Below are 22,971 nucleotides of genomic sequence, written 5' to 3'. Positions count from 1 at the left end.
ACCAAGCTAAGGTGTTTGAATATTATTAAAAGTGAAATGAAAATGTTGGTAAGAATAAAGCCAGGGTCCAAAACAGGGTTATTAACTCTGAAGCCCGTGATCTTTCTGCAGTGTTATAGTGTCCACCCTCAAGCAAAATCCCTAATTCTAAAATTAAAATGGGTTAGATGGGTGGGGGCTGCCCAGAATGGGTAGGCAGGTGGATTAGAAACAGACTGTCTAGATAGAAGAAAAGGAAGGATCAGTGAGGGGACTGTTGACTTAGTGAATGAGATAAAATAAGCTAAAAATAAGTTGACTAATGTTTGTGCATTTCTTGTTTATTTTTATATTTCTGGTGTCGGCAACTGGGGAATTTTGGGGTTTTGCAGAAAGGAAAAAGAAAGTGAAATGGAAAGACATTGCAGGGTATTCGCCGGGAAGTGATGTGTCAGATGTGGGAGAACACTGCTGCAGCTGTGTGGGCTGGGTGGAAGGAGCAAGAGTGACAGGGAGAGGCTGGTTAGGGGGCTGCGACAGCGATCCATCCTGCTTCAGCAGGATTTATGGTCTGCAGCCTAACGAGAAGCAACTTTGAATTTATTGTATAAAGGTGTTTTTCAGATCCATGAAGATGGATGAAATAATCTATGGAGAGGGCTATTACAAATTACCACACATTCGGTGGCACACAGTTATTCTCTCTGAGCTCTGGAAGTCTGAAATCAGTTTCACTAGAGTACAATCAAGATGTCAGCGGCCATGTTCCCTCCTATGGTGAAGAATTTGTTCCCTTGCCTTTTCCAGCATTTAAGGCAGCATTCCTTGGCTTGTGGCCCCTTCCTCCATCCCAAAAGCCAGCGAAGAATTTTGCTTCACAATGTCTTCCTCTATAATCAAATCTCCCTCTGCCTCTCGTTTAGAAGGACACTTGTGATTACATTTATGGCCAATGTTGGTAATCCAGTATCCACGTCTCATATTAACACATTGTGGACCAATAGTTTTATTGCTAGCTTTACCCAGTGGCCAAATAAATTTCTATTGAACGAGTACAAAAAAGTTTTACATAAATGTGAAAGGCATGCTTTAAAATTAAATGCCCATTGCATTTTGAAGTTATTTATTACATGTTCTTACAAGCTAATATCTTTTTTAAGAATTCTCATGATTGGCCACAAGCCTTAGAACACAAAAACGAGAATTCTCGTGATCTATCCGCAATGTGTTAAGATCTTTAACTTTCTCATAACTGCCAAGTCCTTGTTTTCCCCATATAAAGTAACATTCACAGGTTTGGGAATTAGTGCAAAAATCTTTGGGGACATTATTTAGTCTACCCCAGAGAGCATAAGAGAGAAAAGGTGCTAGTGTCAGACCCTGAGGCATGCTAACATCGAAGTCTGAGAAAGGACAGGTAACTAGCAAAAGAGACTGAGATGGAATAGCAGTTGAGGAAGATGGAAGGCTGACAGTGAATCATGTTACAGAACCAAGAAACTAGAGGATGTTTAGAAGGAAGGGGCTCTCAATTGTTGCTGAGAGGTTGAGTAAGATAAAGATGGGCAAGAAACCAGTAGAAATGGCATGATGGTTATTGATTTTGACAACAGCAGATTGGGGTGTGGGGGGAGAGAGGACCAGGCACCCTGGATTAGAAGCCATTGAAATGGGTTGAGGACTGCATGGGGTGAGGTGGTACAGCCAGCCAGCGTGGACAGTGTTTTAAGTTCTGCTATCAAGGGAACAGAGAAACTGGGCTGGAGGGGTTTATGGAGTTAAGGACAAGGGCTCTTGTTTTGCTTTTCTTTTGTTGTTGTTAATCCTCACCCCAGGATATTTTTCCGTTGATTTTTAGAGAGAGTGGAAGGGAGGGGGAGAGACAGAGAGAGAAACATTGATGTGAGAGAGACACATCGGATTGGTTGCCTCACACACGCATGCCTGGGGCTGGGGATCGAGCCTGCAGCTGAGTTACTTGCCCTTGACCGAAATCAAACTTGGAACCCTTCGGTTCGAGGGCCAACGCTCTATCCACTGAGCCAAACTGGCTAGGGAAATTTTGCTTTCTATTGTTAATGGTGGGTATTGCTGATGACTTCATGCAGGAGGAAAAACTGATAACTGAGGGAATGAAGTCCTTGAGAAAGCAAAAAGGGATGAGGTCCAGAGCCGAGTGAGAAACTAGCCCTCCCAGGAGCAGGGACATTTCTTCTATTGTAACTGGAGGAAAAGACGTGTGTAATGTGGTTGATTTTCTCAAAGGAGTGAGGCTGAGGATGAAGAAGTGTGAAACGTTTGAGGAAACAATGGTTGGGGAGTGTCATATTACTTGTGGAGATAAATTGTTGTTTCATTTCCCGTAGCAAGTATAGCTGGGATAGCTGCTGAGTACCTAAAATATATTCTCCTTTAACTACTCCCCATCCCAGGTTTAATGATAGGTAATTTTTAGTTAAAAGACAAACAAACATGCAAATAGCCATCTTATGTGAAACTTTATTAAAAAGAGAAATGGAATAATCAAACTACTGTGTGGTTTCATGTTCATTAAAAAAAATAAACTAAGAGAAAAGGGAAAAAACTTAAAACTAAATAATTTGTTGTCTAAGTGAGTTATAAATAAGACATTTCTCATAATCATTATGATGAAATGATGCAGTCTACACATGTATGAAAACTGTAGAGCACCTATTACAAAATCACATTATCAGTGGTTAGCTGGAGAGAGTTCAAACCCCTGCTTGATATGGCATTCAACCAAACAATGAACAGAACTATTAGCATTCACATCCTGTCTTATGTAAAACTAGCTTCTACCAAATCCTGTTTCCCCTCACCAAGATGAAGACAGAAAGTATGAAAGTTCCCTCCACCGGTATTAATTAGATCCTACTCATTCATCTGGACATCCAAGTGATCCATGGCGAAGGCAGATGTACTACTGTCACTAGTCTGGCATCGGCATTGGCATCACAGGGCAACTGGCCCTGAACTAAGGGCAATTTCTCAATCTAGTAATAAACAATATTGCTTTTATTAATCTTACACCTAACCTTTATGCATACAAAGAGTATGGATTGCCTCATAGTGGATTGAGTTTAGTTGTTTAAGATGTTATTTTTGCATTTGAGCCTTGAAAACTGCAATATTTATTTTGAAAGCTGATTTAATGGTGTAAATAATTGCCACTGGGACTCTCTTTTTTTTAGCCTTTCCTTTCCTTTTTTTTTTTCCTCTCTCACAAGAGGCTATGTCTTTAAGAGGCATAGAATCAAGGATTTTGTGAGATTCTCTTCTCCTCCCAACCAGTCAGCTGCATTACTGAGTTCTTCCTGGTGTTTCTGACATGATGAGACTGTTTTTATTTCCTAGAAGATGGAGACTTGGGAAGGACCCCGAGGTGAATAAAAAATCAGACTCAAGCCCAGACTCGCCTCCTGAGAAGTTTCCTTCCATCTTAGAAGCTCCTGCGAAACTCTCAGGGAGCCCCTGACTCACCCGCTGTTTCAGATTCCAGCCCTCCACTTCCTGGAACACAGATTCAAGCTCTCTAGTTGATTCTTGAAAATACAAACGTTGCCATAGAAACATACGGTAAAAACTAATAACATAAAGTGAGTCATACACATTCAAGTATCTCTATGAGTTTGCATAAAAATAGCACCAATATTTTATATTAAAGTGGAAAAGGCCGGAGAGCTGGCTAACGCTCTAAAACATTCTCTTGGTCAGATTCTATCAGCAGATACTGACATAGACATTTCCATGAACTCCTGAGAAAAGCCTTTCCCCTGGAACAGCTAAAGGAAGCATCTTGTTTAACAGGGTTGAAAAATCAGTGCTATTCCAGTTAGAGGTCTGAGGCCGTCTAACTTTCCAGAAGCTGTCCATCTGAAAACTCTGATGGTTAGCTAAGGAAGCACTCACTGTCTAATCTAAGAACTGTGAGAGCTGGAAATGAAAGACATCTTTCCAAGGGAATCCACACTTCAGCAAATGTATTCTGAGAACAGTCAGTCACAGCCATTCTCCTCTCTCTGTATTTTATACCCGAGGATTATTCACAGCCATTTAAAAACAAATAACTAAAAGCAAATTGCTTTGATTGTGTTCCCGAGGATCAGCGCCCATCCAGGGTACCGTGTGGACCTTCCTTGGTGAACCATGCCTTGTCCAGTTCCCCTGCGGAGCAAGAGCGGCCGCTCCGCTCACAGGGCGTCGGTGGGGAGCGCGCAGGACTGCACCGCCTGGTAGGCCACCTGCTTCCGTGCAGAGCGCAGTCTGAGGGAGAGGGTCATGGTGACGATCAGGAGGAGGAGTCCGATGATGAATAGGATGACCAAGGCGGCTTTAGCTCCTCTGGGACTCAGATTCTTGCCAAAGAAATAGAGTTGCTCCTCGACAGGCTCTTCTGTGAAAAAGGAAAGTGAGGTGTCAGGTCTCTCCTTTCCCTGGAGCGTGAGACTGACCATTCCCACGCAGGGGTCAGGGAGGGGTCCTTACCGTGGGAGGGCGTGGTGGTGGCCGGATGGGAGGCTCCTCCAGAAGGAGACTTGGTGGAGTAAGGAATCCTGTTGTCTGGACAAAGAAGGCAAGTTGATTGTTTTATAGACAATAGAAGTAGGTTCTTTTCATGACATGAGTTGTTTCAAGGGTTATTTCCTTTCACCGAACAGAACTTTCCCCCGTCAGCTGTCTGTAAGCCTTTCTTGGATTCTCAGTGCTACTCTTCCTTCCACTATACATGTGGTTCCAACCCCAGTCACCTTTCAAGCTTCTACTCATCCATTCAGACCCGTCGGAAACATGATGGCCTCTGTGGAACCTTGGCTCATATCCCCAGACTGTTACCATTGCTTCCTACTGCTGTCACTGAGCCCTGTACGCTGCACTCTATGTTGGCATGTTGCAGATTTTATTACGGTTATTATTTACATGTCTGTCTCTCTTGTTGACTCTGAGCTCCTTGGGGGGCCTCATGCCTCCTGTTTTCGGGGTCTATAGGAAGCCTATCCCCTGGCATCACTGGCAGACAACAGTATACCTATGTTCCGAAGGACTGTGTAGGTTGTTTCCATGCCAGCATGGATGTGATCGGATACATGACAGTGTAACAGCCATGTCCCTGGGTGATCTGCAAACAGTTCGATGGTTTGGAATGTCCCAGGAAAGAGGTCGTACACATCTTCTCGGTAAGATTTATCTATCTGCAGAAAGAAGGAAATGATAAAGGTAAGAGCAGAAAGCAATAAAATCAAGAATAGAAATATAATAGAGATACAGGAACCAAAAGCTGGTTCTCTGAAGAGATCAATAAAATTGATAAACTTGTGGTAGCCAGCCTCCACAATGGCCCCCCAAAATCCCCACCTCCTGGTAGTCATAACCTTTGTAGTCCCCTCTACACTGCATGAGAGTTGGTCTATGAAACCAACAGCCTATGGCAGAAGTGATGGCATTCGCTTCCAAGAGTAGGTTATAAAAGATAGTGGCTTCTGTCTTATACCCTCTCTCTTGCTTTCTCCTCTTAGACCGCTCATTCTTGGGGAAGCCAGCTCCCATGCCATACCCACATGGTGAGGGACTGAAGCCTATAGTCAGCAGCCCTGTGAGTGAGCTTGGACGTGGATCCTCCAGCCCCAGTCAAGTCAGATGACTGCAGTTCCAGCTGACATCTGGTTGCAGTCTCATGAAAGGTGCTAAATCGGAACCAACTACCTAAACTGTTCCCAGATTCCTGACCCTGAGAAATTGAGATGACGCTTATGGTTTTAGGTCACTAAGTTTGGGAGTCATTTGTTATGTAGCAATAGATAACTAATACAAACTTCTAGACAAACTGACCCAGGAGGAAAAAGCAGAAGAAGGAAGACACAAATTGCAAATATCAGGAAGGAAAGAGGGGACATTACTGAGTTTTATAGACATTAAAAAGGATAATAAAGGAATATTGTGAACAACTGTTCATTAATTCTACAACTTAGATGGTATGGACAAAGTCCTTAAGGTAAAAACTGATAAATATCACTATTCAGATTACCTATTAAAAAAACTGAAATTATATTAAAACCTTCCATCAAATAAACTCCACATCCATAGGCCTTCATTGGCAAATTTTACCAAATTTTAGAGAAGAAATGATACCAATTCTAAACATAGCTTTCAGAAAATAGAAGAGGAGGGAACACTTTAAACTTATTACCCTGATACCAAACCCAAGACAAATAGTTTACATTGAAAATAAAGCTACTATCAATATTCTTCATGACCATAGATGCAAAAACTCTCATCTGAAGCTTGGAGAAGTTTTTTGCTTGTCTTTGTGGACTTTTTATGCACAATAAAATATATGTACATATTAAGAAATATCTACCAGGGGTAGGCTATAACCACATTACTCTGTTCTATTCTCTAATATTGACCCCCCCTCCCCCAAGCTTTATTGCCAAATAAAACTCTTACTTTATAGTGGAAATGCATTGAATTTATTGGTTCAAAATGTCTCATCCCCCAAAGCATTTTCCTTATACTTACTTTGAAAAGAAAGCTCTCAGCATGATAATGGATGGTATGTATATCCACTTCACTTCCTATTCCTAACAAATACCAGTTTGTCATTGTATCTTCATTCATGATGAGGCCATGGAGATTCCCAAAAATCTTTCCATTAATAGCTAAGATGGTGAAGAGAAAATAGCTTTTGATTAGTGAGGAGATGCTCATTCCTTAATCTGGTTCAAGCCAATCTTTAAGTCACCAATGTTCTCACCTGCCTGATAAAATGGAACAATCTCATTTGCACTTGCCAATGTCCCCACCATTCTAGACCCAAAATTCACATTCCTAAGAAATCCTTATACGAAGATTGCTAGGAAAGAGAATAGCAGTTTGTTTTTGAAAGCTACATCTTGGGTAGCAGTGTGTGCTGTCGGTTTGTTTATTTAGAATATTCTCTTTGTGGAGTAGATTACAGCCCCATTTGTGAGGTAGCCAGATTTATATCATTCTACAGTTGAGTGGACTAAAGCACAGAGAATCAAGTTCATATAAATCATAATTGAACCAATTAGAAGCTATTTCCTTAACATGTACTTTCTGAGAACTACCTTGGGGCAAGTTTCTAAGCCTGGCTGACTCTCTAAACAGCTTCACACCAGCAGAGCCCATGACCTCACAGGGACCAAAGCAAGCTCAAGGTGGGTTGATATGATGTGGGACTCTCCTTCACTTTCTGCTGTTTGTATTCTGTGCATCATGACACAACCAAATGAATTAATCCATTAAAAATAGAGAGCAGCCCTAACCGGTTTGGCTCAGTGGATAGAGCGTTGGCCTTTGGACTGAAGGGTCCCAGGTTCGATTCAGGTCAAGGGCATGTACCTTGGTTGTGGGCACACCCCCAGTAGGGAGTGTGCAGGAGGCAGCTGAACCGATGTTTCTCTCTCATCGATGTTTCTAATTATCTATCCCTCTCCTTTCCTCTCTGTAAAAAATCAATAAAATATATTTTTAAAAAATAGAGAGCATATCAAGAAACTTTTGGAGAAGGAAGCAAAATGGGTAGGGGAAAGAGTAGCTGAGCCAGAGATCAGGCTAATTCTGATCTGTGTTAGCAATTAATCAGCTTTGTGATCTCTTTTGGTATACCTTTGGTCAAAAGTAGATCTTGGTGAGAGAGTACAGATATGTCAATGAAACACATTACTCCTGCTTAAAAATAAAACTACCCTAAATTACGTAGAATTAAATAATAAAGACACATTAAAACAGAAATTTGGTGATGGCATTTTATGTCCCAGAAACAGTTCAACCAGGCCCTTAAATTTGATCAATTAGAAGTTATGATGTATTCTTAGAGAAATATACCAATAAGTGATGATTCACTTTTAAAGAATTATTTCATAGTCTTAAAATTTAGGGATCCCAGCATTCAGGGGTAGAACTTCCTAAAACAGTTGGTCCACAGCCTGGCTGGACCTTGCTGACAGCCATCCAATGGCTTGACTGGTTCCCTGAGAAGGAAAGCTTTAGAGGACTTGCTTCAGTCCAGGAGCACCTGGGTGTGGGGAAGAGCTCAGAGAAGGAGGCTGGGGACCTCCTACAGTTACAGGAATTTCTATGAGCTTATCTCACCAAGGGTCTTCTTTTTTAATCTCTGATATACCATGCATTCTGTTGCTTTCCTCAAAATCATCAGTGCGCTTAAAATCTCGTGGATCTTTATTGAGATACTTCTTAATATTGTCATCCAGATACCAAGATTCATTCTCGTTAAATACCAAAAACAAGAGAACAAATTCGTAATCAACATCGCTTCTTCTTCCTTTTTCATTCAACACTCCTTCTCTGCATATAATCAGAGGGCCCATCAAACCACTATATGTATCCTGAAAGAAAATAAAATTGAGTAGAAGAGCCTTTAAATAATTTAATAATACAGATTAAGTGCTTGTAACAAAGTCATTTTCTTACAAGAAAGTTATTTCTCTATTTCTGTTAACAGTGCTGTGATATTACCTGTCATTTAGATCAGATAACTTTATTCCAGTGTTTAATTCCTCTTTCTTTCTCAGTTGGCCCCATTTCATTTACTGTCAAACCTTACATTTATTTTCCCTCACCATGCCTCTCCATTCTGCGACTTCCTTTCCAGTCCATCTGCCACCCGTCTAGTGTAGGACCTTAATACCTCACCCTGGACTGGAAATCGGCCCCTCTCTGGTCTCTGGCTCACTCACCTCCAGCCCCTCCTGCAGACTGCCATCAGATTAACCTCATCATTCCCATATCTAGAAGTCCTCAGTGAATCTCCACAACCTACTGAATAGAATGCAAATCCTCAACAGGTCCTTGAACCCCTCAGGAGCTCCCCTAATGGATTTCTCTAGCTTAAGCTCCTCCACTGCTTTCCTTTCTTATTACCCATTTGGCCAAATGAGACTCTCAGCATTTCCCAAACACACTGACTTTCCTATTCTCAGCTTTGCTCACAATGCTCTCTCTTCCTAGACTCTCTTTCTCCGACACTCCTATAGAACGCACCAGATTCAGAATTTTGTTATAATTATGGGAGTGCATATGTATTATTTCCCCCAAAGAGTGTAAGTCCTTCAAGACAAGAATGTTTGCATAGCTCATAGTACAAGTGCTCAATAAATATTTTGGGGGATGTACAAAGAAATAAACGAATAAGTGTACATTTCCCATAATTCCAAAATATACGTTTATTTTTTGAATTGTCTTTAATGTCACCCTGTAACTCCTTCACTGTCCAGTACAACTCAAGGACAATAATGTAGCCATCTAACATTTAAGAGGAAGGTTAAGAGAATCTTTTACTTTTTAAACAATGGGCACTACTGAAATTTTATAGCATACTAGAGGCCCGGTGCACGAAACTTGTGCACAGGTAGGGTCCCTAGGCCTGGCTGGCAATCAGGGCCGATCGGGGCCTTCCAGCTGCTGACAGGGGCCTCCCTTCATTCCGTGCCAACCCCTGGTGGTCAACACACGTCATAGTGAGTGATTGAACTCCCGGTCTCCTGGTCAAACTCAGGAGGGGACACTTTCCATATTAGCCTTTTATATATACAGATGTGACTTTAGTTTGGACTTTGATTTATGACATATAATTAAAGACTAGTTGTTTTACCATATACATCTCTGACTCAATCAGTAGTGAGTCCTGCCTTTCATTTCTATATAAAGTTAGCCTATTTATTATTCAAATAGTTTGTAGTTTCAGTTACTATGTTTGGCATGTGTTTTCTTTTCCTGAACCCAGATAGCAGTGGTGATGCCTTTAAAAATGGTAGATTCCACATCAAAAACCATGGTATAAATTATATTTAAAATATTTTTATTTTATGGCTATCTATTTACATAAACTACCTTGTAAATTCTAAAAGTGATAATTAAAACATTGGGATTTGATTTGATCTTTCCCCCCATACTTTAGATTAGAGTCAAATAACTTATATTCTGCAAAGCACCAGATAATAAATATTTTTTACTTTGTTGGCCATACTGTTTCTTTCACAACTACTCAATTCAACCATAGGAAATGTAAACAAATGGCCATAGTTTGAGACTTCCGCTCTAAACCATGACACCCTTCACATATACCCACCAGAATTGTGATAACTTAATAGTCAACTTACAGCCATATTACTATGAGCATTTTGGTTGCTCTCTCCATCTTACCTTCACAAAGTTTACTGTTGAATAGTAAACCCATGGAATACAATTTGGGTCAGATGGCCCTGGACCTGACCTTTTAGGGACATTCCATATGTAAGTTTTTATTTCTCCTGAAACAAATGAGAAGAAATAGAAAGGATTACTAATGTTACCTCTTATTCCAGGCGATTTAGCTGGAGAAATACTACAAACAGATCTTTATATATTTTTGGTTAATGTTTCTTGCTGGGGAGAAGTACCCATTCGTTAGAAATGTTCCCCTTAAACTCACATCTTGATTTTCTGCCGTTTCAAAGTGGCATATATTTCATTTCAGACTAAAGCTTGCCCTCTAGTTTGCTCTTTCTATTATCAATTGATGTTTACTCAGGAAATGAAGACTTATTTTTTACCTCACTGCTTTTCCCCCTCAAATGCCATGTCTCTTTCCCAAGAGCTATGCTCAAGCTCATTTGAATTACCATGGATTTTAGCTTTGGCTTCCTATGGAATCACCAGGAAGCTTTGCGAACCCTCACTGCTCAGGCCTCATCCCAAACCAATGAAATTAGAGTGTGGGGGGTCTGGGACTAGGGCATTGGTACTTTTTAAAGCTTTTCAGGTGATTTTAATGTGCAAACAGGTGAGATCTTGTTAGAACAGAGAGATCTAGTTCCAAATTTCAACTCCATTACTTCCTACTTACCCAACCTTTGACACACTACTTAACCTCCCTGACCTTTAGTTTCCTTACCTATTAAGTGGGGTAGTTATCCAGTCTTCAGACTGTTGTGAGGATTAAAGGAAATAAAACACTTAGGATAGTGCCTCACATTGAAGGCAGTCAATAAATGTTAATTTCTATCTAGACTAGTAACAAATGTGTGCACTGCCTGTTGCTAGGCACCATACCTGGGCAAACACCCGTGGCCAATCCAGAGCCTTGCAGAGAAGTCATAAATATACTCATGAATTAGCAAGATAATCCCATTGTAAACGTCTCAAATAAAAGCCACATTTAAATCATTATCTCCTTTTGAACTGTGTCCCACCTCACCACATCAGGGCAAATAACCTATAGCTGAATGTGAGCTACAAAACAAAACAGAAGCACTGCTTACGTGTAACTTTGCTCCATAAGTGCTCATACACCAATGGGTTAGCAATATAACTTTAGGTCTAATTTCCATTAAGTTTCATTATAGCCTCTATGCCTTGTTAATCACAAGATAAAACGCTGATATTTAGCTTCCTAAATGCAAGTGGCTACAGGTGTGGTATGATTAAAGTTGGAACAATCCAGCAGAGAGCACAGCCTTAAATAAAAAGAAGATGCTCAGTAAATGTTTTCTGAGTCATATAATTTTGAAATAGAAGATAGGGGCTGCTTAGTTTTCTTACGATGATACTCTCCTTATCTCAGGCATGCCCAGATTACTCTTCTCAGCTTGCCTGGACTTCCTGCCCAAAGTTAGTTTCTTGCTCCTACCCTCATCTCTGGGCTCTCCCATACCTTTCATCCTGTCAGACCTTTATGGGGATTCTCGTTCTCTGATTTCCAGTAAGAAAAATGCCCCTTTGTCACTTCCTAATCATTCTTCTCCCCACTCCCATAACCTCACATCAAGGACTCTTTGAAGGCCAGCCAGCATAGAGGAGCTGTGTCCCTTGCACGTCCTCACCATTAGGGCACAACAGCCTGCAAAAGGTCACCCCAACTTGTCCAGAGCCCTACCAGAGTCCCATCAATGCCTGATTGGCACCTTTCTTTCTCTCCCTCTACCCCCGAGATGCTTTCAACCATCAAAAATGAATACCTTAATGGCTTTTTGACCCATTTTAAAACATGTCCCTCTTCATCTAAGTAAGACACATTCATTATAGAAAATCTAAAAAGTACAATAAAATGTGAAGAAGTAGAAAAGAGCATCACTCTGCTATTCAAATACCACCACGAAGATATAAACTTTATTAACATTTTGGCTTATTTCCCTCGGGCCTTCCCATTATACTTGTATTTTGCTTAACATGATACCACCAGTGTTTCCCATGTCATTCAAACTCTTAAATTTCATTTAATGGCTGCATAATAGTCTATTGTAAGGATATTCCAACATTTACTTAGACATTTAGGATGTTCATGAGAAGTTTTTCAAAGCAGCAAAATACAGGCTTCTGTTACTGGGGATGGGGTGGAGTGGGGTGTGGCAGAAGAATATCAGCCAATGACGATTTTCCTTCCCCCAGCTGCATGCTTGTATAGGTAGGAGGTACCTTGCTGATGTTTCTAGTGATGCATGAGATTGTTTAGTTTTCTCCTTTTTATGCGTTTTTATTTTTTTAAAGTTCATATGACTTTTATTGTAATTACTATAGTATTAAGTATTACAATACTACTACACAGAAGAGGTAAAAAGTAATATAACTCCTCTGTAATTATACCGATGGTTGCTGTCAATTTCATCACGGAAGGTCACAGTAGCTCTTCACATTTATTACAACCACACTTCAACTGTGTAAATGTTATGGGAAGCTGCTTAAATTATGAGATTTATCTCTCCCTTTGGGGCATTATTTATTTTTTATCTATCTTTTTATTTCAGAGAGGAAGGGAGAGGGAGAGAGAGAAATATACATGATGAGAATAATTGATCAGCTGCCTCCTGCATGCTCCCTACTGGGGTTGAGCCAACAATGCAGGTTTGTGCTCTGACTGGGAACCGAACCATGACCTCCTGATTCATAGGTCGATGCTCAACCACTGAGCCACGCCAGCTGGGTTCGGTTTATCTTTTAAAACCCAACTGGAGTTCTACCTCCTTTATAAAGCTTTACCTAATTACTCCTTTTCCTAATTGTTTCTAAGTAATCAATCAGTCTATATGAATTTTCCTTCTCTGGAACTTTTATAAACACACCCAGACATATCCTTAAAATTCTTCACTACTTAGAATTTCATCATGTATAACTCACACTACTACTGAAATGATTGAGCTTATTTGCTTTTTTTCCTCCCAAACTCATTTGAAGCATCTTGAGAGAACTGTGTGGTTAAGAGGTCAGGTTCTAATATCAAACAAACTGGGGTTCCCTCATTACTAATGTATGACCTGGTCAAGCTCTTTACTCCTCTGTGCTTTTGTCATTTGTTAAATGGACATAGTACCATATTTCATCAATTATAGGATAAACATTTTTCACAATTCAATATAACTGAAGTCAGGATGTGTTTTTCAATCAGGGGCATGTTAAAGTTTAATTGGCAGCATGTCTTTTTCTTTTTTAAGAAACAGATAAAATAATCATGGACATTATAATCAATGGTATCAGATTTAATGAACTATTGTTAGTGTCTACCTCACTGGGTTATTATAAGGATAAATTAGTTGTGTGTTTTTTTAATAGATAAAGCATAGCACCTGGCACAAGGTTAACATTCAATATGTGTTAGCTATTATCATGTCTTACTACATTTTTAGGTCCCTAATGGACCATAGGGCCTCCATAAACATTTGGTCATTGGATGAATGATGATCTCATATTGGGAGTGACGAGGTGATGGCTGGAACGCATTAACATTAAGATGAGATCAGAAATGAGCAGAGAAGAGTTGAGTCTGGTGTCCTCCTCAGGATGCAGCAGATCTCTGGGTAACGTACCTGGCTTTGTCATGGACACTTGGAGTCGCTTCCCACTCTCTGTGTTCTCCACACCATGGGCTGAGATGGAGTAGGGCCGATCGGCTTTGTTCTTAAATATGATCAGGATAGAGTCACCCACCTCAGCGTGTATCATTGGGCCTAAAGGCAAAACACAGGTCTGTGTGCATTATCGTTGCTCTTTTCAACACTGAAGTGTTTTAAATGTAGGTAGTATTTGGCAAAATAAAATAAATATTAGCTTCTTCATTAGTGTATTTCCTTTAGAGGGCCATGTATGTAGTATTGAAGAGCATGTAGTTTTGGCAGTTGGACCAATTTGGGCCCAAATCCTGCCTACTTCACTTATTAGAGAGGCCTTATAGTCAAGGCCTGCCTGAATCTCAACTTCTTCTTCTATAAGATGGGTTTAATGTTGCTTTTATCATAGGATTTAATAAGATAATGTTGTGGGATGGGAATGGGGAGATGAGGACAAATATGTGATACCTTAATCAATAAAGAAATTTAAACAAAAAAAGGATAATGTATGTAAAGTGCTTATTTCAGTGCATTGAAACACAATAATAAGTGCTTAAATTTCTACTACTGCTTAGACATAATCTCCAGGAAAAGCCATATCCACAATATGAAGACTTTAGTTGTAATCTCCCTGCATGTAACTTTTGTTAAGTCTGAAATTGCTCACTATCTGGTAAATGGATATAATAATAATAATAATAATAATAATAATACAATGAAGTAATGTATATAAAAGGAATCTGAAATATAAGAACAAAATGTAAACATTTATATATTGATTTATGATCAATACAGTGATTTTACTAATGCATGTCCAACGTTGTTTCTCAATATTTGGATAGCTGAGATGAGCTCTCTTCAGTCTTCATTTATGCACATTTCTGTTAGAAGCAACCAGCCTGTGTGCCAATGGAAAACAGGGGAAGCCTGTGCCAGCATGACTATGTGATGCCATCGCCCATGCCAGGTGCCTTTTACCTCTTAGTGGCGGTTTGCCCAGCCCCCAACCACGCTGACAGAGCATGACGCACACAGTGGCATTCTTGAGGCACCGCTTTGATGGGGATGGAAACAGACTCCCATTTTGGAAGCACCTGAGACCAGTTCCCTATTTATTCACATTCTTGGGCATTTACTGAATTCTACATTCATGGGGAGATACACTCATGAAAGGGAGGTCTGACCACACCTATCCATTCATTACTGATTATGACCATGGTTTAAATTGATTTTCTGAGAAAGACCTAAATATATATATATATATATATATATATATATATATATATATATATATAATTTGTTGGACTATTATTATCTTTGGAAGGAAATAGTGCAAATCAGGAAGTGTCTGAAAAAAATGATAAAGCTAGCAAAGAAATTTCTAAGCATATTTTTAAACAGTAAGTTTGGTATAACTACAAGTAGGGCATGTGTATGCCTAAATTAAAATCACTATTTGTCTATTCATTACCACTTAAATTGCACAGGCTTGCTGCACTGGTAACAGTGGATGCTTTTGGATTTGTGGCCTGGTGGGTCACAGGGAGCAGTAATGAGCAGTACTGTGCCTGCCTTTTGTGCCTTTTGTAACTTCAGGATGCACGCCTCTCCCTGAGCTGCAGAAGAGGAGTAGATGGGCCTCCTGTTCCTCTGGCTGAAGTGCTGCAGGACTTGCCTCTGATGGAGTCATCGTTTGTGTCATTTTACTGAGCAGAACCAAACTGGGGCTCTCTGAGGGGCAACCCAGCTCCCTTGGCAGGACCAGCACCTTTTCTCCGGAGCTCAGCTGACACACACAAGTCTCAAAAGAAGAAACACTCCCACCGGGGCTGACTTCATTTAGTGTGGCAAGCAAGCTTGTGTGCCAATATTAATAGGTGGTGAAGGTGTGGTGTGGCTGGGTGGGGCATTTGATCATTGATCGAGCTAGCAGTCGTGGACCCTTATTGTAATATTAAAAAGCACTCCGTAAAGTCATGTTAGGCACATAAGTTACCTTGTGCATTTAAAAATGGGAACGGATTTCAGAAAGTCATTTAGATTAGTCCTCTGCATTGAGATCACATCTTCACGATGGGATCAGGTTTGGGGATTCTCAGGTGGAGAAAGGAAGGAAGGGAGGGAGGGAGCGCGGGTTAACTTGATGGCAGGGTCAGGCAGGCCCAGGCATCAGACAGGCAGAGTGGCTCTAAGGCCATGGCCCAAATGGAAACCAGGCCTTTCACCCTGAGCACCCCTCTCACAAAGGGGCTTCCTCTTTCGTCAGAATTACTTTTATGTGTGTTGTTATGGTCCTGGGCACGGGTAATCGAGGACCTGGAAGAAGTTATGCAAGCGCTCTGTCCATCTGACTATGCGCTGGATGGGCTGCGCACACAGCATGCTCCCTGAGGGTGGGAGAGCAGGAAGATGCAGCACTTGGCTGAATCCAGGCATGCTACTCTGTTCCTTTCCTCCATTCTCAGGTGTGAATCTAACGGACGTGTGTGTGTGTGTGTGTGTGTGTGTGTGTGTGTGTGTGTGTGTACGTGCGCGTGCCATACCCAGCAGTTCTAAGTGCTCCTCTCGAGGTGGCCGGGCTTTGATCTCCACAAATTCTCCATCGGTGTATTCCCTATAAACCACCTTCTTGTACTGGGAGCCAATCCAGTTTTCAGTGTGGTTCATAAATATATCTCCATGTCTGCAAGTCAGAAGCAGCAGAAATTAAAGTTGTTAGACGGTAGAAAAACCTTGAGTGCTTCTGAGTGATTTGGGGTACTCTGGGGCAGTGCTTCCCTGCAATTAGGATCTCCCTGGGGAGCTGGCCTTTTGGAATCTGAAATTTAAAGCACTCAGCGGGTACTGCTGCAAGCAGCCCAGCACTGGCCCATGGCTCACTCTTGGGAGCCATTGCTCCACAGCCCTGCTGGGTGCTGAGTAAGGGCCAGGCTCAGTCAGACACTCCTAAGGGCCCCCTGCGGTTGTAATTTCCTTCTGGGTAGTAACGACCTCACACACATGCCCATGCGTGCAAACACCCACGCACCCACATTCCTCCAGATTTCATATGTTATCATTCTGTTCCTTGGTATGCTTTCCCACTTTGAAAGATCTCAAGAAAGCCTGTGGTTTGAGCATATGCCAATGTACAAATATAGATACAGTTGATTCTCGTTAATCACAGTAGTTATGTCCTAGAAAGTCACCGCAAACACTGAATTAACAAACACTGAACCACGTTCCTCGGGGAAATACAGGGCTGGGTTCCACCTCACCTTTGGCCACAATATTTCCATCAACAGATCAATATAGAACCTTGTTTTACATGCGTTTCTGTTTAAACACATCTTATTTACTATATACTTCTGATTCATTAACATTGAATTCACAGCTAACAGCCCTGTCACTCAGGCCTGAATGAAGCTTGTCTAACACAAATATTTCCTCTGTAAGGCCTCTTGGGCATTCAGATACTGTTGGGGGAAATTTTAAACAGCGAAATCACCAATAAAAAGCATTAAAATGAAAAAAAAAGTGTTGCTAAATAAACGACAAATAGAACATTTGTTAACAGCATAAGATTGGAGACAAGAAGGCAGAGCAAGGTCTTGCTTGACATGAATATCAGGTGACACAAAATTGTTGCTGCCTTATGCATATCTGCAAATGTTCACAAAGGCACCACAAGAATTTATTGGGGGGGGGGGGTCACAAATAAATTTTAGTGAACAGGCGAATTCACAAATGTGGAGCCCACCAATAATGAAGACTGGCTGTATACTTAATCTATCACCAAGATAAACCATCACAAAAGATTTTTAAAAATCTATCAGTTTTATCTCTAAACTATGGAGATAGGTGAAGCTGCCCACACTTCAATCTAAGCCACCTGTATTAACTGGAATTGTTCCTAATCATCCTCCTGCCAACTACACTCCTCCCATTCCTCTATGCTCTCCACTGCAGACAGTGATGCTAAACAATACATTCAACCAAGTCGGCCCTTGTGGAAAGCCTTTTTATGGCTTCCCACTGCCAAACTCTTTAAATTGGCTTGCATGCCACCACTTCACTATCTGCCTCTGCCAGCCTCCCAAACCTTGTTTCCCATCACTGGCCCTCACATAATCTATGCTCAGGTCATTCTAAACACTCACTCTTTTAAAAGAGAAAAGTTTTTATTGAGAGAGAGGAAGGGAGAGGGAGAGGGAGAGAAACATTGATGTGAGAAACATTGATTGGCTGCTTCGTGCATGCCCCCTATGGGGATCAAGCTCAAAACCTGGGCGTGTGACCCAACCGGGAATCGAACCGGCTACCTCTTGGTGCATGGGACCATGCTCAACCAACTTAGCCACACCAGCCAGGGCTAAACATTTACTCTCTTGAACACCACATGCCCTCTGCACCTCCAGGCCTCCCAGGCGCTGTTCCCTGGGCCCAGAGTGCAGTTCCTGCCACTTCAATTTGTTTACTCCTCATGTTCCTGGTCAAAGATTTCTTCCTCCCAGAAGCTTTCCCCAACCACTTACCCTTTCCCCGTCTCTCCCCCAGAGCGGGCTGTGCGCTCCTGTTGTGAGTTCTGGCTGCACTCTGCACTTCCCTCTCATAGTGATTGCCTCACTCAATGTTCTTGCCCTAATGTCTTCCCCATGGACCATCAAGTCTGTGAGAGAAGGACCTTGTCTGCCCTTCTCAGCACAGTTTCACCAGCGCTTTGCACAATGCCTAGCACACAGTAGGTATTTAACAAATGCACATTTACCTTCTACCCTACACTGTATGCTTTCCAAGGAAGGGACTTTTTTTCTACTTTTATTTTCCAGGTGTCATAGTAACGCTTGTGGTAGTGACAAGCACAGACTCTGGAGCCATGCTGTGCTGTTTTCAGCTTTCCTTCCCTGCAAATGGGGTGATAATAATGTGTCTAGCTCCCAGGATTGGTGTGAGGATTATATGAGATAAGATCTGTAATGCACTGAGTCTGACACTTATTAAGCACCATGCAAGCACTTGCTCTATCATTATCTCTTTAGGATGTCCTGTGTGATGCTGAGTCAAAGCTGATCAAGTGTGTTGTGAGGGTCATACCAGGTAGTTTGTAAAAGCCCTAGCAAAATGCCTGGATCACGGTGGGTGCTCAATAGATGGTGGTTATTATCTTGAATCCCAGGTTAGTTACATTATCTGCATGTCAGTCAGGAATACTAGGAATTCAACTTTATTTCTCCATAGCAATTGAACTTCTGTTTTCAAATTCCCTCCCACTGCACAAGCCCTGGCATTGTGCTGATGGCCCCATTTTCGCCTTTTGGGACCCAAGGCTCTCCAGGTGTGTTCTTAGGAAGCCCCAGGGAAAGACTTCCTGTACCTAGTGGTGGTTTGAAAAAACAGATGTGTCCCATGCGATGGCCTTGGGTCAAAGGGCAGAGGAATAGCAACTGGGGTATAGAAGGGGCCCTTGTTCCTGGGTTCCTATTGACAGGGGTACCACAGAGGTGCCACTAGGGAAACTTGTTTCATTTCTGTTCTGTTATTTTATCTACAAATTGTTTGTACTTTGAACATGTGAGCATGCTCTCATTTTACTTCGCTTTTATCTATTTATTTGTTCATGGGCAATATCCAGAGTGGCAGGGGCAGAGTGCAAGTACACTCAGCACCTGCTCTCCTTCTGTATAACTCGGGAGACAATCCCAGAGGAATGAAGCTAGGACTTCCTGCCAGCCCAGAGGAATGGGGGATGGGGGTCCGGGTCTTAATACTGAAATTACACTGAGTTTCAAGAAAATAAGGAAGGTCATGTATCTTACACACTCATGAGCTAAAATTGTACATGCAACACAATTATTTCTTTAGTTACGGCAGCCGTGTAAAGGAATAATCGTTTTTTAGAAAAGGCCAAATTAGCATTCATTCCCATTCCATTGCACTGACATCAGTTCTTAGCTTGCATTGGCAACACGGTTTTTGCAGGAGAGGGGTGTCTGGTTTAACGAATGGGTTGGTGAATAACTGAATGAATTTTAAGTCGTCTTGTCCCCAAGGCAAATCTTTTTAAAATGTAGATTCATTTTGTTTCTTCAGTTATCCTTAAGGTGGCACTGTTATACTCTCTTTTCCAGGAGTCTGAACCCTCAAAACAGAGGTCAACAAGGTAGAAGAGAAACGACCTATTGGGTCAGGAACAGCTGTGCGTAGAGGAGTTTGTGTGTGGCATAGCCACAGAGGATAAGTATGAGGAGTGTGGAGGGGAGGGGAGAAGGAAGGATGATAATAAAGAACCAAGAGGACAGGGGCACCGAAGTCAACATGTCCTGCTATTTGTCCCTCAAAAGGTCTGTGTTCAATTCCAGCTCGGCCAATGACCGGTCGGGCGATTTTAACTCTCTGCATGGAACTCTCCGAGTCTGTATCTGGGGGGCAGTGAGAGCCAAACAGAGGGAAGTTGAGAAGTGGGGGGAGATGAACTTTGGGGGAGAAAGTCTGCAGGTCTGAGCCTGACACAGGCCTCTCTACCTTGTCTGACTCTACCGCAGTGCGTCCTGGGGGCTTAGGAGGACCAGGGCTCACCAGCCCGCAGGGGCTGGAGCCCGCTGAGGCTTTGCTGCTTAGCATGGCTGACAGCGCTTTCATGCGAAGATCAGTCCCTCGGACTTCCTGGGTACAGGGCCCCGGAGAGGAGACCTGCTCCTCCATCCTCCACTGGCATTTCTGCCTCCTGCTGGGTTGCCTCCCACCCGGGTCAGCACTTGGTCAGTGGCAACCCCCCCTCCGGCCCCCTTCCTCGCGGTCCTCCATCTACAGCAGTCCATCCTCTCACCGGCGGCTACACCCTCCCTGCCGCCCGTTGCACCTTTTGTCTTCTCAGTCCCACGATCACTGGGATCTGCCCCTCCCCCTAAATCCTTTCGCTCTAGATGCTCATTCGGTCACTTTCAGCCCTGACCGGTTTGGCTCAGTGGATAGAGTGTCGGCCTGCGGACTGAAGGGTTCCAGGTTCGATTCCGGTCAAGGGCATGTACCTTGGTTGCGGGCACATCCCCAGTGGGGGGTGTGCAGGAGGCAGCTGATCGATGTTTCTCTTTCAATGCTTCTAACTCTCTCTCCCTCTCCCTTCCTCTCTGTAAAAAAATCAATAAAAAAAATATTCAAAGTCTCTTTCATTCGTCACAGCCACACGTGGACCAGCCACCGCTGGCGGAGGTGGACAGAGCCCGCCCGCGAGTGTCCTCCAAATGACCTCAGGTGCCCTTCTCGGGCTGGAGACGGGCAGCTTCCTTCGTCTTTTGTGCTCACAGTTATAGTCTCTGCCAGAACTGTGCGGGCAAACCCGGGGCGTTCTTAGGTTTCCACATTTGAAAAATGTCTACAATCGCATGTGCAATCCCACCCAAGAGACTTGGCGGCTTCGCCCGCGGTACCTTTCCCCTCCTGCGTCCAAGTGCTGCTTTTCGAACTCCCAGTTTTTGTTAGGGGCATAATCCCATTCTACCTCTTCAGCGGCGACGTAAAAGGTTCTTATCATCCCGTACGGCTGCTCGGAGGGGTCCTTGTTGCCACAGCTGCTGACCTCGTATATCTGATTCATGCCTCGCGTGAAGTGGTGCATGGTGGAACAAAACACCCTGAAAATACCTGGAAGAGAGACGGCTTGGCATGGGGTGTGGTGGTCGATTGTGGGTTTTGTTGTTGTTCTTGGTTTGGGTTTGCTAGCAAACTTACATATGTTATCCCAAAATCAATAACCGGGAAGGTAGATTTATTTTTTAAAAATGTCAACTTTATGTAGTATTTCAAAATCAGTCCCCCAGGGAGAAAAATTACTTGGAGTATATTTACTGATGGTGGGGGGATGCCATCTGAAATTCATTTGCAATGGAAAAATAAAACTTGTGAAGTTGCTGCCGAGAAGTGATTTACCTGGGTCTTCCCTGTTGTGCACACCTGTTAGAAGATAGCACTCCTGGAAAATCACAGCTGGGGATGATTATCTTAGCCTTGCCCAGCTGAAGCAGAACTAATTACCTGTAAGATTAATATCCTAGACAAAGTTCAAATGAGGACACATTTCTGAAGCCATGTATTTGCCCTAAAGGATTTCATAAACTATAAAGCACAATACACATATAAGGTATTATTAAAGCCAAACATACTACTTCATTAAGCCTTTGAGCCAACGAGATTCTCATTACCAATGATAGGTCTGCATTATATCAGATGAAAAGCAAAAAATAAAAAGTCAACTAGATTTCCCCACAGAGGGCCAAAATTCATGTATGATTGAGATTATGTAATTTTTAAAATGAATTTTCTAGATGCATTAGCATCAGGTAGATATATGTTAATTGAACTCGACATAAAGTCATATAAAACAAAATTGTTGGGAGATATTTACTGTTAGTAAAATTATTAGATCAATAAATCTTCTCTTCCTCTAGTAGAGTCTGTTCTTAGGGGTGAGTAATTACTGTAGCTTTCATTATCTATGATGCACAGAGAGAATTTTTATCATGCTACACATGTGTAAATACTGCCAAATTATCCCTTCAGGATGAGCAAAAATTGTTGGTTCAGTGGCTACCTTAGAACCCCCAAGCCTCTGGTGAGTACCTTCGTGAGGAAGAGACTCTGTGAAACCACAAGGGAAAGCACCTGTGAGGTCAGACTTGGAAAGAGCTTCTTCTGCTTATGTTGTGTTCATCATGTTCTTCAGTAGTCAAGGAATTATCTTCTCTCAGAACAAAGAGGAGTTTACGGCCTTGTTTGTGGTGATGGTTTCAGAGATGTATACTTATCTCCAAACTAGTTCATTTGTAGATATTAAATGTGTACAGCTTTTTGCATATCAATCATACCTCAATAGAGTGATTTTAAAACAAAGAAAAAGAAAATGTTTGAGTTGCAGACTATAGTCTACTTTGCCCATGTTTGGGGCACTCTTTTTGGCTGATAGACGAGGGACAGGAATTGGTGACATGACCAAGCTTTTAAGCAGCCACAGATTTATACTTACCACCAAACATAAACCGGAAACCATTGTCATGAAGCTCTTTAGAAGCCTGTAGAGCACATGAGTAATACTCGTGGCATGTAATAAATAGCCATGTCTCTAAAATTATCCCAGGCAGCTCTAGCTTTGAATGTC

At 42.1% G+C, this 22,971-nt stretch overlaps 1 protein-coding gene across 1 annotated transcript in view; it reads right to left on the bottom strand.

Moving 5' to 3' along the window:
* Positions 1-2,858: 2,858 nt before the first annotated feature.
* The window catches only part of HEPHL1 (hephaestin like 1), a gene marked incomplete at its 5' end in the record, with an annotated part of 57,959 nt that continues 37,846 nt past the window's right edge, over positions 2,859-22,971 (bottom strand). The window contains 9 exons of the mRNA XM_079787131.1: positions 2,859-4,393; positions 4,486-4,560; positions 5,027-5,189; positions 6,517-6,656; positions 8,147-8,369; positions 10,186-10,292; positions 13,821-13,961; positions 16,385-16,524; positions 21,248-21,461. Of these exons, the coding sequence (XP_079643257.1) occupies positions 4,191-4,393; positions 4,486-4,560; positions 5,027-5,189; positions 6,517-6,656; positions 8,147-8,369; positions 10,186-10,292; positions 13,821-13,961; positions 16,385-16,524; positions 21,248-21,461 (1,406 nt within the window). The 3' untranslated portion in view covers positions 2,859-4,190. The remainder of the gene's footprint in view (positions 4,394-4,485; positions 4,561-5,026; positions 5,190-6,516; positions 6,657-8,146; positions 8,370-10,185; positions 10,293-13,820; positions 13,962-16,384; positions 16,525-21,247; positions 21,462-22,971) is intronic.

Source organism: Cnephaeus nilssonii (assembly GCF_951640355.1).
Source record: "Cnephaeus nilssonii genome assembly, chromosome: 13".
Lineage (NCBI taxonomy): Eukaryota > Metazoa > Chordata > Mammalia > Chiroptera > Vespertilionidae > Cnephaeus > Cnephaeus nilssonii.
Note: the sequence above shows the minus strand (reverse complement) of the source record. Positions and strands in the feature narration are given on the sequence as shown.